Raw genomic sequence first — 19025 nt, 5'->3', positions numbered from 1 at the left:
AATTAATATATTATAATAGTCTATTAATATAATAATATGAAGTTTCTTATTACTTAATTTGTAGGTAATATAGATCTTATTAACAGCTCTATTACTAATAAATACTTTGAGCTTATATATTGCTATTGCTAAATAAGGTATCAGTAAGGCCAGCTTAATTACTTATTGATACCATAAAAATTGACAACTCCCCAAGCCATGTTTGTGTGTCGAAACAGATAATGAGATATGTTAGGAAAGTAGTATTCACAAAAGCAGGAATGTGTTTCTACTTCTTCAAGGCTTCTAATTCAGGAACTTGTGAAGGGGCGATGGTTCACTTCTTGGAAGAAAAGACAATACTATGTATGAAAATTTCTTTCTTAGGAAAGGCATTGATGATCATTTTCCCCCTCTCTACGTCCCGGATCACGCCACGCGCCTTGTAATCTAACCAAGCATAGCCACTTTACCATGGACACGTAACCATTCGTCTGTACAGCTAGCTCGACAGCGAGCGGGATAAACAATGATGCGAACGACCCAAATCACCAAACACGGCTAAGCGAAGTCCTCTGCGATATGGCGTAAAGTGATGTGATTTCGGTTTCCTCTCATCCTGCAACCGCCATTGGATTGGTGTAATACCCACCTCGCCACCGTGTAAAATCTAATATAGAACACTTCAACTGAGCGCAAATTATTTTTCGCACATATTGCAGCGAATGCACATCAAATCCAGCGAATCATAATCACTTGGCCCCTGTTTCGATGGCTGGTATCGTCCATTACATGCGGATTTTGCTTGTTATGGTAATTTATGAGAACACTGGAGTCGGGCTAAATGCCTTATCATACATGTACTCAATTCCTCCCACATAGTCGAAGGCTCTGGTTCAGGTGCGTGATCTTCATAGCACCCCGCACAGTGCAAAGCTGAACCATGCACATACCTTGTATCAACAAGACTTGGCTTTATCGCAGAAGAAATCGGTGTTATTCGGACACTAATCCGGCATCAGGATTGGCTAAGTATTAGAAGACTACTAGCTAGACATCCGATAATAGTAGTCGATCATGTCACACCTGGCGTTTACATATTCTCCGGAAGAAAGTGATTTTCCATCGACTATTCTATCCCCACCATGGCCTAGACTTATCACCCCTCATCATGACTGTAAGAAGCGAAGCCTAGATTAATATGCTGAGGAACTGTTCACTCCACATATCACAGTGGATCCTCAGTCTGGACGCAATGTGCCGTGACATGCATTAGCTCATCTAAGAAGAGTGAAGCTTCCTAACAGTTGCCTTAGCAGTTAGAGAGACCATAATTTTGATTATATTTCTGCCTGAACAGGTTCGACCTACTCGTATTAGTCCATACAAATATTGGGAACAATCTCCCTTCTAATTGGTCGGGTTATATCTAGCGTATACAGCAGGTATTAGTAAGCCCAGCTAAGCCAATGATAATCTACCTAGCCGAATATACAACTACTTCTCTGGATGGTAATAAAAGCAAGTAGCAAATGATGAGAAGGGGATTTGCTCGTCCGGATAAATATGGAAAAGCTACTCGGAAATAACTTCTAATGGTCTGTAATATATGCAGCATGATGCAGCTAGTGTATAGCCTCCGACAGAGCCATGTTACAATGGAACACCAGGTACAGATCCCGATCCCTGCACGATTGTACTTGATAAGCTGGTATTCTCCCCATTTAATTTCTGTCAGTGAGGTTGTAGTGTGGATAATACTCCGGGGCTAGCCACCATTGAAATGAGGGGGTAATGCATTAGGGACCTCACTTGTTTCGCCACCTGTAGCATAGGTTCTTTAATATGCACGTCCGGGATTTAATCCTGGAACTAACATGTAACATATATTACAACACCATGAATAACTCAAGCTCCTGTATTAGCACTAGAAGTAACTAGTAATGATATACCATAAAGAAATCTGTGTCAATAGTCGAGTCCAACGCATTATCGTGACTTATTTCCATGGTGCCACCCTTGGGCCGAGAGAAATTTTTTCGGCCACACATCAACCGTTCAAACTTGAAGAATCACTAGCTAACTTCTCTTTGATTGCGTACTAATTGTGCAGGGATCGGGATCTGTGCCTGCTGCCACACCCTGGATCAGACCATGCAGTATATGTATCAGGCCGTTGGAAGTTGTTTTTGACAAGCAAATCCCGATGGCGAAACCTGTTACTTAGCTTTCACCACTGAATGTAGATTAGAACTAAATGTGGGGTAAATGAAAATTGGAAATAACAATTTCTTTAGGTGTCGGCCACCTCCTGCCAACGAGCCTGCACATCTGCCCCTCGGAGACTCTGGATTGCCGTTGAGGAGCCCAAAAGAACTTCGAAAAAAAGAAAATATAATTATATACTAACATAATATCAATAGAGATGATACTATCCATGGCAACCGTGAATCAAAAACTAATCACCGTGTGTTTGGATTTAGTGGTGCCCCTAGAACTGTGCAGATCAAACTCTTTAAAATGGGCTCGATAGAGTGGCGATCCAGTCCCATGCATGGAGCTCTTGACATAGAGCCAGTGTGTTAGGAATAGTGATATGGTGGATTAATAGACAGCAGTGATAAGGTAGGGGAAAAACCGATCTTACGGGATCCACCGGAGAGGAGGATGTTCCTCATGAGTTTTCGCAATCTTTGCTGGAGCTTCCCGCAGTCCGCAACCGGTTGTTCAGTTTCATGCAGTGCATCTCCCACCTGCATAGACGTTGGTTGCCAGTCATTGATAGCGTTGGGCTGCAGAACCTTCCCCTCCATATGCTAGGGAGTTGATAGAATCGTAGCTGGCTTTTCCTGAATAGAGTTCTATTCTAGCCCAATCCTTTTGATCGATCTCCTAGTGCAGTTCCATGAGTCTGGTTTATGTGGTATGCGGGGGAGTAGTCGTAAAAGAAGGAGTAGTTTTGTCACAGCACCATTCCTTAGCGCCAATGGAACCTCTCCTACCCCTCCTAGTTGAGAGCAAACCCCGATCCTTGTTGGCAAGCGACGCCGATGGCATCAGCACCTACAGAGATGCAGTGGAATTTCCGAATGGGCCGGTTTTGTTGTCTAGCGGAGGGACAAGCAGGTGAACTGGATCGGGGTTTGGTTCTGCGAAGGATGATTGGGGCCAATTCCAGGGGCGTGAGAGGGAGTTATCCTTTGTGCAATCATTCCCTGCTTGCCCTTCACTGACGTTTTTCGACTCTAAAGGACTTGATGAACATTTACTCATCAGCTCATTGCACTAACGCTCGGACATAGGCGGTCGACCGGCTTGTTGCCAACCCCTCATGATCCAGCTCGGTCTAGACATTCTCAGACCGGGGATGACCTTCCCACTCAATGATGTGATTTACCTCTGCGCTTGTAGGGAGGAGGAAAAAAAAAGAGGGGGAATGAGAAAAGAAAGCAGTAGATAAACCCCATGAATCCGGGCATCGGTTGCAGTTCAAGCATCTTTCATCAGTCTTCTCTCCCTATAAATCATCATGATTTACTCCCAAGGCTTTAACTTCAACTCGTACGTTGAAAAAGGCGTCGATCCGCGCACCGGCCAATATAACTGCACAATCTCTCTCTATGAGGTGCCGGCAGAGGTCCGCAATGGCCCACCGCTGAAGCTTGCCCTCCAGTATCATTCCTTGAACAGCGACGATGTCGGCCTGGGTAAGGGCTGGTCCTTCGGGAACCTCTCATCCTACGACCAGTCATCCAAGACGCTGGTTCTATCTACCGGAGAGAATTATAAAGTCCAGGAAACCACCAGCTCGGTTTTTATAACGGACCAGAAGCTCAAGAACTTCGTGTTCCAGAAGACAAGCACCACGACCTACCGCGTGATCCTCAAGTCAGGCCAGGTCGAGGAGCTGTCCACCTTCAACCGGGGCAGTGTCGGTGTGCCTACCGAGATATATGCTGCCAACGGCCGCTCGCTGAAGCTCTCGTGGGTGTTTTCGGGTACCCAGCCTCGACTGAGCAAAATCGAAGCCGACGAGCAGAGCCTGGTCGAGGTCGACTACTCCCTGAGCTCGCAGACAACCATCACGCGGGCCCCGGGGACCACCGAGGCCGCGATCTTCACGCTGAAGAAGCTGAATGACCGACTGTCAGAGCTCATTTTGCCGCTGAATGGCTCTGCGGCCTGGAAGTTCATCTATGGGACAACGGGCGAGCTGACCGAGCTCACCAGCCCAACAGGAGCGAAGGAGACCATCTCCTACGATCTTCAAGGCCTTAAGCTACCTAGTGGCGCGTCGGTCACTTCTATTCCCTGTGTCATCGCTCACACGGCATGGCCATTCCATGATCAGCCGGCTATAAGAACAACCTACAGCTACTCGGCTCATAACTTTCTCGGATATGGGGGAGGGCGGACGTGGACCAACGACGGAGACAATCTCTACCTAACCCCGGCCGACTATACCTACACGTCCACCCTGCATGTCGAGGGGGGCACCACTACCATTCATACCTACAATAAATTCCATCTGCTAACCAGAAAGGTACAGCAGAAGAATTACAAGAAACTCACCCAGGCCACCACTTACTACGCTCTGAGCAACACGGCCTTTGACAGTCAGCCAGCCCAGTATCAGTTGCCCATGAGCCAGGCCACCACCTACGAGGACACCTCCACCAAAGTTTCGCGCACCGAGAGGACCGAGTTCACCTTTGACGAATGGGGCAACGAGACCAGTGAAACCCTCCCGAGCGGCATCACTACCACCCGCGAGTACTACGTCCCCGCCGGCGAGACGGCGTCGGACCAGGACCTCTGCCCGGCCGATCCGCATGGATTCCAACGCTATCTTAAGCTGGAGACTGTCATACCCGGTGCCAGCGCCTATTCAACTCCCACCAGGGCCCACCGCTATACCTATCTCAAGCTCTCCACGGCCACCGGCGCCCTGGCCACCTATTTCGTGGCCGCCCAACAACGCGTGACGAGCGAAAATGACCAGACGCTCGTGACCTCGGATTATACCTACCTGAACCAGCCGCAGTCAAGTGATCATGGCCGACGACAGCAGCAAGTCACCTACTTGCACAACCAAAGTCCGACAACGTATCAATGGACGTACAGCCATGGGGGCGTGGCGGCGTTGACCGAGGTCACCACCATGACCAGTTTTGATGGCCAGACTGCCCAGACTGAAATCACCTCCTCTCTCCTGTCCGGCCTGACTCTCGCCACCAAGGACAGCGCCGGCATCACAACCACCCAGGAGTATGACGCCGTAGGTCGACTCCTCCGGACCACTACGGCCCCCGGCACGAGCTTCGAGGCCACGAAGACGCACGCATATGCCATCCTGACGGACACCATCGGGTGGCGCGTCACGGTGACCGACACGAAGGGGGTGCAGACGCAGTATTTCACCGATGGCATGGACCGTGTGGTCCGGATTGAGTGTCAAGACGACGATGGCAGCTGGGACCAATACCAGACCTACACCGGGACGTTCCGCGTTGTCAGGGAGCGCCGTTACAACGCTCTCAATCAATGCATCGAAGAGGTGGACGTCGACTGGCTGCGCGCCAGCGGAACGCCCACGGAACTGCGGACGTCGCGCTCCCTGGCGTACGATGACTGGGGCCAGGTCTACAAGGTCACCAAGAACAGCGGCGCGGTGCAACTCTCCGAGACTGACCCCATCGCCTTGACCCAGATGGTGGGCAATGAGGGCGAAGGCCAGATACAAATCCAATACAACGTGTTTCAAACCCCGATCTCGGAGACGCTGGTCCGGCTTGACGGCAAGCCCGAGAGTACCATCACCTATGCCTACGATGGCCTGGGCCGCCGCCGACAGGTGACGGATGGCTTAGGCCAGGTCACGCAGTATAGCTACGATAGCTTTGACCGCGTGGTCCAGACTACCTGGCCTGATGGCCACGCCATCATCACCGAGTACGCGACCCAGAGTGCCGCGCCCCTGCCCACGGCCATAAATCTCCAGGGCGCCGAGGGCTTCAGTACACAGTCTTTCGATGGCTTGGAGCGGCCGCTCAGCACTACCGTCGGAGGGCGCACCACCACCAATACCTATCAAGGCGTCATCCCCCTTCCCGCCCAGATCATTAACCCCGAAGGGCGCTCCGAACGCACGTATGAGCCGGCGTTGGGTTATGCACTAACGGGTCGGGTCACCAGCGACGGCTCCAATGCCTACCAGTATGACCAGCAAACCGGCGATGTCTTACAGATGACGGGGTCTCTTGCTGCGACCAGCCTTAGTTATTACCCGTCCAGTTTATTATCCCAGGAGACCGTCCATACCACCGCGGGGGCCAGGGACCTGCAGTACGTGTACTCGCAAGCGGGCAAGCTGCAAGAATACACAGATATTCACGGGATGCAGCATACCATCCAATACGATGTGTATGGCCGCCGGCAACAGATCAGTGTGGGCACGCTCAAGACCACGCTGAGCTATGATCAGGCCGACCGGGTCACCAGGACGGTGGTCCAGGATAGTAGCAAGAACGTGACCCTGACGACCGTCATCGGGTACGACGAGTTCGGCCGGGAAGTCCAGCGGACTGTCTCCAAGGGGACGACGCTAGTGTCTCATTCCACCCAGTCCTACGGGGTCACGGGGCTGGTGGCCACGCGCAGTCGACGCAATGGGAGTAATACGGTGACACGGCAGGAGACGTTTGAGTATGACAGTTTAAGTCGGCTGGTGGACTACCAGTGCCAGGGTACCCAACCCCCGGTGGACGAGCAAGGCCGCGCCCTTCGCCGCCAGCGCTTCACGTTCAACAACTACGACGGCTTGACTCAGATCCAGACCACGTTTGTGGACGGCAGCGTGAACACGCAGGCCTATACGTACAGTACCCAAGACCCGACGCAGCTGGTCCGGATCACCGATTCGGACGCGACGGCGGGGGATATCACGCTGGAGTACGATAATAACGGCTGTCTGACACGAGATGAGCATGGCCGGAAGCTGGTGTACAATGCATCGCGTCTCCTGGCTGCGGTCTTCGATAGCCAGGACCAGCTCCTCTGCGAGTACGGCTACGATGCCACAGACCGCCTCGTCCGGCAGACCATCCCCAACGAGCCCGACACCCAGTTCTCGTACCGCGGAGACACCTTGATCTCCATCACCAAGGGGGATTCCCAGACCAGCTTCGCCGCGGATGGCGGGATTTACTGGGGTGAAGTCCAGCAGCAGGGCACCACTGCGACCACCCAACTCTGGGCATCCGACAGCCACCACTCGGTTTCTACCTGGCTGTCTCCAGCGGATGCGGACCAGGTCTACGACCAAGCATACACACCATACGGCGGCAGTGCCGTCGGGGCGACCATTGGCTTCAACGGACAATGGCGCGACCCAGTCACCGGATGGTACCATCTGGGGGCCGGCTATCGAGTATACAACCCGAACCTGAAGATCTTCCTCCAGCCGGATGGATGGAGCCCCTTTACGTCGGGCGAAATAAACCCATACGCCTACTGCTTGGGAGATCCCATCAATCGCGCGGATCCAAGTGGCCATCTGAGTTGGCGAAGCTTCGCTCAGATGATGGTTGGCTTGGTTGTGAGCGTGGGACTGGGGGTGTTCACCGGGGGACTGGGGTGGTTCACTGGGGGAGTCGCATTTGTTGCCAACGTAGCAATCGGGGCTGCTGTCAGTGCAGGCACCGGCCTCACCTATGACCGTCTGACCGGCAAGCCTTTCTCGTGGAAAAACGTGGGCCTCGATGCTTTCAACGGAGCAGTTGGTGGCGCCCTTGGCTATGGCCTGGGTGTTGGTTTCAATGCTCCGACGCCCGATACGGTCATGGGCAAGATAGTGTTGGCTATCCAGGAAGAGGTAATCGGAGGTGTGCTCGCCTACCCTGTTGATCTTTTCCTCGGCTGGGCGGAGGGCGCCATCTTTAGCGAGAATTCCCAGGCATCCGATCCCCTCGCCACGAGCGCCAGCTACCTGGCCGATTGGCCTATGGAGAAGCTTCGCCAGCAGAGAGGAAGCATGATTCTGACCTCCGCGCCAACCACGCAAGGTGGCCTCCGACAGCTTCCCGGGCGTGACGGGACAGGTTCGACTAGTTCCGAGGCCCTGTCAGCCCGAACCACTTCTCGCGAAACGGTCACGGCTGAGGATGTCAGTTTGAATGCCCTGGCCGGGGAAAGCTATGATGGTTCGCAGTTACTTCTCCAGCTGAGCCCGGATCACCGAGTTTGCTTCACCATTAATGCTCAGGCGGTGCATGTGCCCGCCTGGGATGTCACGGCATCTTCGGTGAGTGCAGCCATTTACCAGTTGGGCTCTTTTGGTCAACTCAGGTAATGGGGGTCATGATATGTGTTGGCACTGTGAAGATTCCAGATCGAATAGGAAGGACCCGTTCCCATAACACCAGATATGATGAGTGAATGGGACCTGCTAGAGTCTTTGAGAAAAATATTACAGATTGTGAATTTGAAGACGCTGCAGAAGTGGAGATTATCTGGCAAGACATATTAGTACAATAGATTATCGTTGACTATCTGCCTTTTCTAAAACCATGGTAAATGGAGGTCTCGGAGCTGAACTGGAATTTGGGCAATTCCGCACGGGTCTTGTGGAGCGCGCCCGGAGCCGAAGTGGCTAGATTTGAACTCCACGGATCTGAGCCCCGTTATGATCTAGTAAGATACTCTTAGCTTCAATCAGCGCGCCGTGGGGCGACCTTGGTTCTATCAGGAGTCTCAACAATATGAGCTGTGACGCTTTGGGTGCGGAAGATTTAGGATCCCAGGATTATCGCATGCGTGAGAAGTGCGACTGAGTAAAAGGCCCGTGGGCTGGACTTAGAGGCCCTGAAGTTACCAACAAATATAGTCACTTCAAGGCATTCTTCTTGCATCTGTAAGAGTGCCCTGAATTGCATGAGTCACAATATTTATAGAGCTCTCTGGGTATTTTCTTTCTAGTAGGCAAATCCTCACAACGGGACAACAGTGAAATGATGTCCGACAAGTTCAAGATTAGTATTATCTGATAGCGCTGGAAACAAGGAATACAGTGATATAACTCTCAGTCTTCTAATTAACTGTTCTGTTAAGTTATAAGTATTCGAAGATAGCAGTATTCACTTCTAAATATAATTAATATATGTAACGGAAATTCAATCAGATTAGTACATGTAACAGAAATTTAAATCAGGTTAGTACTTTTTTTCAGGGATACTAAGCCCAATTAAGTCTATTAAATATTATAATAATAAATATTACAATAATAAGCATTACTCTAATAAGTATTATAATAATAAGTATTATAATAATAAGCATTACTTTAATAAATATTTTATAAAATAATATATTAATATCTTTAATATAGATCCTCAGAGTCCTATCTATCTTATATACTAGAAAATTTAAATTATATATATTTATTATTTAGTATTATTTACTGTGCCTAAGTTATATATATTTAAGAAGTTTTACTTATTATAAAAATATTAATATATAGTAATCTATGCACTCACCTACAGTCAGTTATAAGAAAAGAGAGATTACGTGATAATCTAATTAGTAAATTATAAAAATAATAATACTGTAAAAATAAAATAAAAGATTTTAAATATAATATTATATTAATATTTTAAACCTCCGCGATCCCACCGTATGAGCAGATAGTGGAAAAGAATAGTATTATAATTAATAATTTTATTATAATTCTTATACTTAGGTAATATTCTTTCTGCAAGGAACAGATAGTTAAGCGGGTAATAATATTTTTATAATACTAGAAATTTTTTATTTATTTAATATACTTTATCAGTTTATTTTTCCACAGGGCTGCTAAGCTTATATTCTAATAATTATCTTTAAATCTCTATAATTTCTGCAGGGAATAAATGGTAGAGCAGATAATAGTATTTTTATAATACTAGAAACTCTTCTATCTCTGTAATTCCTGTAAAAAATAAATAGTAGAATAGATAGTAATACTTTTTTTATTCTTTTTAATATGCCTTGTCCTCTCGCCCCTCCGTGCGGCTGGTAAGGTAGAAAGAGAGAGAGATTCTAAAAAAAAAAAGAGAAAAAAAAATAACCTTCTTGTTATATTTTAATCTTTATAATATCTGCAGGGAACGGATGGTTGAATAAAGATTAAAAAGCAAGCAGATATTATATTTATTTATAATATTACTTTTCTTAGTATGCCTTGTTCTCTCGCCCCGCCGTGCGGCTGGTGAGATAGAAAGGAAGAAAGATTAAAAAAAAAAAAAAAAAAAGAAAAATAATCTTTTTATTATATTTTAATCTCTGTAATATCTATAGAAAATAGATAATAAAGTAGATAATAGTATTTTTTTCATTCTTCTTAGTATATCTCGTCCTCTCGCCCCTCCGTGCGGCTGGTGAGGTCGAAAGGGGAAGAGATTATAAAAGAAAAAAAAAATAAATTCTATTATCATATTTAAATTTCCGCGATTTCTGCAGTAAACGGATGATCGAACGGGGATTAGAAAGCAAACAGATATTATATTTATTTATAATATCATCCTTCTTAGTACATCTTGTCCTCTCGCCCCGCCGTGCGGCTAGTGAGGTAGAAAGGAAGAGAGATTATAGAAAAAAAAAAAAAAAAAAAAAAAGTAATTCTCTTATTATATTTTAATCTCCGCGATATCTACAGAAAATAGATAATAGAGCGGGTAGCAGTATTTTTTCTATTTTTTTTAATATATCTTGTTCTCTCGCCCCTCCGTGCGGCTGGTGTGGTCGAAAGGGGGAGAGATTATAAAAAAAAAAAAAAAAAAAAATAAATAAATTCTATTATTATATTTAAATCTCCGCGATTTCTGCAGGAAATAAATAATAAAACAGGTAGTAATATTTTTATAATATTAGGAGCTCTTCTATCTCTGTGATTCCTGCAGAAAATAAATAATAAAATAAATAATAATACTCTTTTTATTCTTCTTAGTATATCTCATCAGCTTATCTTTCCGCGGGGCTGCTGAGCTTACATTTTAATAATTATCTTTAAATCTCTACAATTTTTGTAGAAAATGGATAGTAGAGTAAATAATAGTATTCTTATAATACTAGAAGCTTTCTATTTATTTAATATACTTTATTATTTTATCTCTCTGTAGGGCTGCCGAGCTTGTATTTTAATAATTATTTTTAAATCTCTATGATTTCTGCAGTGAACGGATGGTCGAACAGGAGTTAGAAAACAAGCAGGTACTATATTTATTTATAATATTATTTTTCTTAGTATATCTCATTCTCTTGCCCCTCCGTGCGGCTTGTGAGGTAGAAAGGGGAAGAAATTATAAAAAAAAGAAAAAAAAAGAAAGATAATTCTTTTATTATATTTTAATTTCTGTAATCCCGCTGAGCTGTCCTGATAGTGAAGAGGAATAATATTATAATTAATAGTCTTATTACAGCTCTTATACTTAGGTAGTATTCTTTCTGCAGAAAATAAATATTTAAGCAGATAGCAGTATTTTTACAGTACTGGAAATCCTTTATTTAATTAGTATATTTTATTAATTTATTTCTCTGCAGGGCTACTGAGCTTATATTTTAGTGATTATTTTTAAACCTCCGCGATTTCTGTAGAAAATAAATAATAAAACAGATAACAGTACTTCTATAGTATTAAAAATCCTCTATTCACCTGGTACACTTTATTATCTTGTCTCCGTGCGGCTGATGAGGTACAAAGAAAAAGAGATTATAAAAAAAAAATAATAAAAATTAGATAAAATAAATTACTATTTTACTAAAAACTTTCATAATAATTCATATCTTATAAAATTATATTAGAGAGATTATCATGGACTTTAAATATAATATTAATTTTCTAGACATGGTACTCTTCTTTCTAGATAAAATCAGAGTAGTGTAGATTATCAATATCTATTATAATATAGATTAAAGACAACAAACAGTATATAATTATATTATAAAAAAGAATACTTTCTAAAGCAGAGAAAAAGAAATAAATAAATAAATTTTTAAAATAAAAAAAAGAAAATAACAGAAAAATAATAAAAAAAAAGAATAAGATATATAATATTAATAAAATCAAGAAAAATACTATTACTATTTTAGCTTATATCTGACACCCTTAAAGAATATATTAATTATATAATATAGTAATACATGATGTAACAACTCAACCAGTAAGATTACTGTGATGAAAATTAACTTATTTAAATAGCCCACAGGTAATATTTATTATTAAAGCCAGTTATTTCTGAGATTTCTAATCTAATTCCTGGTTATATTATACTTTTTCTGCTCTTTTTTCTGCGCTCCAGCCAAGGGAAGCAGTGGAAGAAATCCAGGAATCCAAGTAAATAGACTTTTATATTATATATTCTATATGTACTATATATTATTAAGTATTACAGATAATTATCTCTACTGAGCAGGCTGGCTCTGCTATACTAAGATTATTAAATATTATATTATTAAGTATTACAGGCGGTCGTCCCTACCTACTGAGCAGGCTATGCCGTATCAGGACTATTAAATATTATATTAATAAGTATTATACTATTAAATATTATAGTTATTTATAAATCTAGTTATCTTCTAAGAGTCCTAAATTATATATATATTATACATTTTTTATATATTATACATTTTTTATATATTATATATTTTTTATATATTATACATTTTTTATATATTATATATTTCCTGTATACTATATATTCTTTATATATATATTTCCAGGACTTCTACCGCAGCAGACCCTAATCCACTGGGGTTGGTGCATCGCATATGCGATTCCTTTAGGGTTCCCGCAATTTGTATGGGGCCGATTTCTTGGCATGGGGTATAATAATATTAATGTTCAGGATATAGTACTTTCTTGTAATTTGAGATATATTTATCTCAAAATTTGATAGTATATAAATCTACTAATTAAATTCAAGAATCTGAATTTATGGAAAATTTGGATATTCCTATATGGTGTAATAATAATATAAAGTTAGTAAGTTTTATTAGAATTCTATTCTAATTCTTGCTTTATTAGAGTTTATTAGTAATATATTTCTACTAGTATTATACTACTATCAAACCCTAATATAATATAGAAAAAATTATATTATTAAATAATTATTCTTTCTTTTTTCTAAAATCTTATCTTTAGATAAAATATATATCTGTATTTCAGCAGTTAAAGAAGCTTTTATAGTAATAATACTAATATTTAATTTTTTATTAAATATATGTCATATGCACAGCGTCTATAATAGACAGTGTAGTATAGATATAAAAATAATAAAATTTATTATTTATTTTTATAATTTTTTTTATTCTGTCTAAATATTCTTGCCGTCCGAAATATCACTATTCTAAGCCAGAGAATAATAAATATCTAAAAAAAAACTTATACTAGTCTAAAATTACTAATAAATTATATTTATTTTTATTATTTTTTTACAGCCGGGGACTTTTTTCTTATAGATAATTTCTTTTATAGTTAACTGTTAGCCAGTAAAAATATAATAATAATTATAATTTATTATTATTAATAGAATAACTATTTTAAGTTTTTTTAAAGTAATTTACTAGAGTTCTTATTAATAATAGATAAGAGCATGCACTTATATTTTCTAGATTATAATATAAAAATAATTCTATTCTTAGGCTGAGAAGTAATCTAACTTATTAATATTAATTAAATTTAAAAAGAAAAATATCAATTTCTTATATTAATAGAAATTATAGTAATATCTATTAGTATAATATTATTTATCTGATTTGGAAACTTATTATCAGAGTATTCTGATAAATTCTTTAATAATCTGTCCAGCAGCTTCTGTAATCAGTGTTAATATTCAGTAATATTATCTATATAAATCTTATCTAGAGGTGAAATATAGAGCTACTTATACTAGAATTAAATATATTTATTTATTATTTATTAATAAGTATTTTTTAATTTTTATTAATAATAAGATTATCAGTATCTGCTTCTCCACTATCACTATTCTTAACATTGGGGTCAGAGTAATCCGGGCCACCCGGAATACTAGTTACAGCAGGATTATAGAGATCAGAGTCACCCAGACTATTATAAATATTAATTATAGCAGGATTATAGAGATCAGAATTATCCAGACTATTCTAGATACTGATTACAGCAGGATTATAAGAATTAAAGTTATCCAGGCTATTTTAAATATTAATAATAATAGAATTTTCAGGGCCTTCTTTCAGATTAACTAATTTAATATTTTTAATATTATCAGGAAATATATCTTATTTATTTTTTAGAATAGCTAGTTTTATTTTATCTATTTTTTTTTATAATTTTATTTTTATATTTTAAATAAAGTTTTTTTTTTTTTTAAAATAGTCTCTCTTTTCTGAAAATCTATAGGCTAGAATAATAAGATATATTAGTATCATAATTTATAGTATATTAAATCTTATTTAAAGATATAATTTCTAGAAGATTTACTAATAAATAATCTATTTTATTATATAAATAGAAGTCAGACTAAGAATCTTAATTAAGATTTAATTTTTAAGTATTATTTTTATATTTATAGCTGAGATTTTCCAGATTATAGAAATATAATTATAAATATATTTATTTAAGAAGTTTTATAATAGTTTTCTTAATAATTATACTTATTTATAAGTTCTCGCGATCTGTTTTATTCTCAGGATTAGTTATATTATTATTATTATTATTATTATTAATATTCTTAAGCTCTATACTATACTATAATTTAATCTTTAAAATATCTGTACCAGATTCCTCAGCATAGATAATATTAGTAGTATATTTAAGTAGAATCTTAATTATACTCTTATATTTAATCTTACAGTATAGAATATAATCTTAAAATAGAATATAAATCCTTTATTTTTTTATTTAATTAATATAATATATATATTTAATTATCTGGATTATTTGAGAGATATTCAGGGTAGATTTTATTATTATTATCTTTAAATATTAATAATATAGATTAAGATCCAAGGACCCATAGGTAATATTTATTATAAAAATAATATAAATAAATTTAATTAAAATAAATAATTAAATAATATTTATTTACTGGTCTATACTTATACCTGCCTGGATAATAATATACAGAATGCTGAGACAGGCCATAAATATTTCTATTATTTAAAATAAAATAAGCTAGTTTAAAAAAATAAGAAATTATTATATTTATTTTTATAAAGAAACTGGTCTATTTTTAATTATAAATAAATTATATTAAATAAATAATTTTAGAAGATACTGCAGTCAGGAATAATTATTTATAAGATAAAAAATTACTACCTGCTGGATAAAAAATACAGATATATTATTATTTTTTTAAATATATCTATATTAAATTAAAAACTCTAGATTATCTTTTTTATTATATTATCTGATTTCGCCGGCTAAGGAATTTGTATGGCTAGTATATATAAGATAATCACCGGCCTGTAATAAGAATATATAATAGTAAGCTAGTTATATAATTATTATATTTATTATTTTTTTAATATTCTAAATATTCTTAGTAATTAATTTCTTTAATATACTTCTAATACTCTTGAGCCACTGGATCAGACTACTGTATATAAAATTATAATTTTTCTAGATAACCAGTAGATAATATAACTTTATTATTTTAATTTTAATTAAAAAAATCTTATTCCTGATTATATAAATCTTTTAATTATTAATATTTATATATTTTTCTATATCTTAACAGAGACAGAAAAGTAGTATAATTATTTTTAATATATATTATTTTATATAAGTTTCTAAGTATCTCTTTCTAATTAATCTTATAAATTAGTTTAATAATAAGAGAAATAGAGAAATAGACTCTATTATTTTTTTAATAATATATTATTAATAAAAAACTAGAATATTATATAATTTAAATTTAATAATATAATTATAATATTATTCTACTCTTTCTTGTAGAGAATTATTAAGAATCCACAGATATTTATTACTCTGTTAATTATGGGAATCACAGTTAAGAACTACTATTAAGAAGTTCTAAAATATATTATTAATTAATAAATATAAATAAATATTATTTTTAATATATAGTTCTTATCAGCTACCACTCAGCCAAAAAAATCTGTAATTATAATATTTTATTTAATTTATTTTTTTTTATAGATAGTAGACCTATCAGTATTATTTTAATAATTAATTAGTATATTTTTTAAATAATTTTTAAAATTAGTATTCTAGTTTCTTATTTATAAATAAGATTCTTCAGAATCTAGAGATAAAAAATTAATATTTTTATTATTTTTATTATTATTATTATTTTTTTTTATAATATTAATATTATTTATATTATTATTAAGTTTTTTATTATTATTAAATATATTATTATCTTCTTTTACTAATTTCTGGCTTATAAATTTTGTTATTTACTTAGCCCACGTAGCGTAAGAACTGATAATAACAGTATAAATTATAATTATATTTATAAAGTCTGTTACTTTAATTTAATATTTTAAATTAATTAAGTTGTCGACAGTTACTCTTTTATAATAATAATCTAATATATATTATTATTAGCTATAGAAGATTAATATTTTAAATATATTATTAAAATATTCAATAATCTCCTTTATCTAAGTATTAATAAGACTGGCCAGACAGAGAATAAATATAGACTTATATAAAATTCTATTTAATATTTTTTAAAAAATATATATTAATATTTTAATTATCTTTTTTAATTTATATATATTTATTAATATTCTTTTCTGCACTGGCCTGTTCTCCTGTATATTTAACCAGCGGATGCCCAATATCTATTATAATTATAATATTATTATTATATATTCCAGATTTTCTCCTGAAATCAGATACTTTATATCTAATCTAAACTTTTTATAGATAATTATAAAGGATAGTATTTTAGTATTAATTATTTTTAAAAAATAAAAGTTTTAATTTTTTTTTTTAGATAATAATTTTTCTTATCTTAATATTAGAGATTAGAATTATTAAGTATATTTTTTATTTTTAATTACTTTTAAAATCAGGTTTATATAAGAGGTATTCTTTTTATTTAAAATTATTTATAATAAGTATATAATAGAGAATATATCTTTTAGCGGCTGATATAGATAATTATCTTATTATATAACAGATATCAGTAGCTAATAATAAAGTTATAATATTACTAATATCTAATAAAATCTTAAGATTAATAATTCTAGTAGGCAAATCTTCACAACGGGACAACAGTAAAATGATGTCCGACAAGTTTGAGATGAGTATCATTTAATAATATTAGAACTAAGGAATATAGTGATATAATTCTCAGTCTTCTAATTAATTATTTTATTAAGTTATAAGTATTTAAAGATAGCAGTATTCACTTCTAAATATAATTAGTATATATAATAGAAATTTAATCAGATTAATATATATAATAAAAATTTAAATCAGGTTAGTACCTTTTTTCAGGAATACTAAGCCCAATTAAGTCTATTAAGTATTATAATAAATATTATAATAATAAGTATTACTCTAATAAGCGTTACTCTAATAAGTATTATAATAATAAGCATTACTCTAATAAATATTTCATAAAATAATATATTAATATTTTTAATATAGATCCTCAGAGTCCTATCTATTCTATATATTAAAAAACTTAAATTATATATATTTATTATTTAATTTAATATATTATATTTAAATTATATCTTTTCAAGAAGTTTTGCTTGCTATAAAAATATTAATATATAATAGTCTGTGCACTTACTTATAGTCAGTTATAAGAAAAGAGAGGTTACATAATAATTTAATTAATAGATTATAAAAATAATAATATTATAAAAATAAAATAAAAGATTTTAAATATAATATTATATTAATATTTTAAATCTCTGTGACCCCGCCGAGCTATTCTGATAATGGAGGAGAGTAATATTATAATTAATAATTTTATTATAATTTTTATAGTTAGGTAATATTCTTTCTGCAGAAAATAGATAATTAAGTAGATAGTAATACTTTTATAATACTAGAAATTCTTTATTTATTTAATATATTTTATTAGTTTATCTTTCTGCGGGGTTACTGAGCTTGTATTCTAATAATTATCTTTAAATCTCTGCGATTTCTGTAGGAAATAAATAATAGAGTAGGTAGTAGTATTTTCTCTATTTTTCTTAGTATATCTTATTCTCTCGCCCCGCCGTGCGGCTGGTGAGGTAGAAAGGAAGAGAGATTATAGAAAAAAAAAATAATTTTTTTATTATATTTTAATCTCCGCGACTTCTATAAAAAATAGATAATAGAATAAATAGCAGTGTTTTTTTTATTTTTTTTAATATGTCTTGTTCTCTCGCCACTCTGTGCGGCTGGTGAGATAGAAAGAGAGAGAGATTATAAAAAAAAAAAAGAAAAAAAAGATAATTCTTTTATTATATTTTAATTTTTATAACTTCTGCAGTGAACGGATGGTTGAATAAGAATTAGAAAATAAATAGATATTATATTTATTTATAATATTATTTTTTTTAATATATCTTGTTTTCTCGCCCCTCCGTGCGGCTTATGAGGTAGAAAGGAAGAGAGATTATAAAAAAAAAAAAAAAAAGATAATTTTCTTATTATATTTTAATTTCTATGATTTCTGCAGTGAACGGATGATTAAACAGAGATTAGAAAGTAAGTAGATATTATATTTATTTATAATATTATTTTTTTTAGTATATCTCATCCTCTCGCCCCTCCGTGCGGCTGGTGAGGTAGAAAGGGAGAGAGATTATAAAAAAAAAAAAAAAATAATTTTTTATTATATTTTAATCTTTATAATTTCTGCAGAAAATAAATAATTAAATAAATAATAATATTTTTATAGTACTGGGAGCTTTTTAGGGTTTATTAGGGTTTTATTAGGGCTTTAGGGTTTTAGGGTTTTATTAGGGTTTTAGGGTTTTTAGGGTTTTAGGGTTTATTATTAGGGTTTTATTAGGGTTTATTAGGGTTTTAGGGTTTTAGGGTTTTAGGGTTTTAGGGTTTT

At 36.1% G+C, this 19025-nt stretch overlaps 1 protein-coding gene across 1 annotated transcript; it reads left to right on the top strand.

Moving 5' to 3' along the window:
* Nucleotides 1–3508: 3508 nt before the first annotated feature.
* BO83DRAFT_438883 (RHS repeat protein) lies at nucleotides 3509–12753 on the top strand (the record flags this gene model as incomplete). Its single annotated transcript, XM_025536135.1, has 2 exons — nucleotides 3509–8281; nucleotides 12730–12753. The coding sequence occupies 2 exons, from the start codon at nucleotides 3509–3511 to the stop codon at nucleotides 12751–12753; spliced, it is 4797 nt and encodes a 1598-aa protein (XP_025386063.1).
* Nucleotides 12754–19025: the final 6272 nt, after the last annotated feature.

This window comes from Aspergillus eucalypticola (assembly GCF_003184535.1).
Source record: "Aspergillus eucalypticola CBS 122712 chromosome Unknown BO83scaffold_19, whole genome shotgun sequence".
Taxonomy (NCBI): domain Eukaryota; kingdom Fungi; phylum Ascomycota; class Eurotiomycetes; order Eurotiales; family Aspergillaceae; genus Aspergillus; species Aspergillus eucalypticola.
Note: the sequence above shows the minus strand (reverse complement) of the source record. Positions and strands in the feature narration are given on the sequence as shown.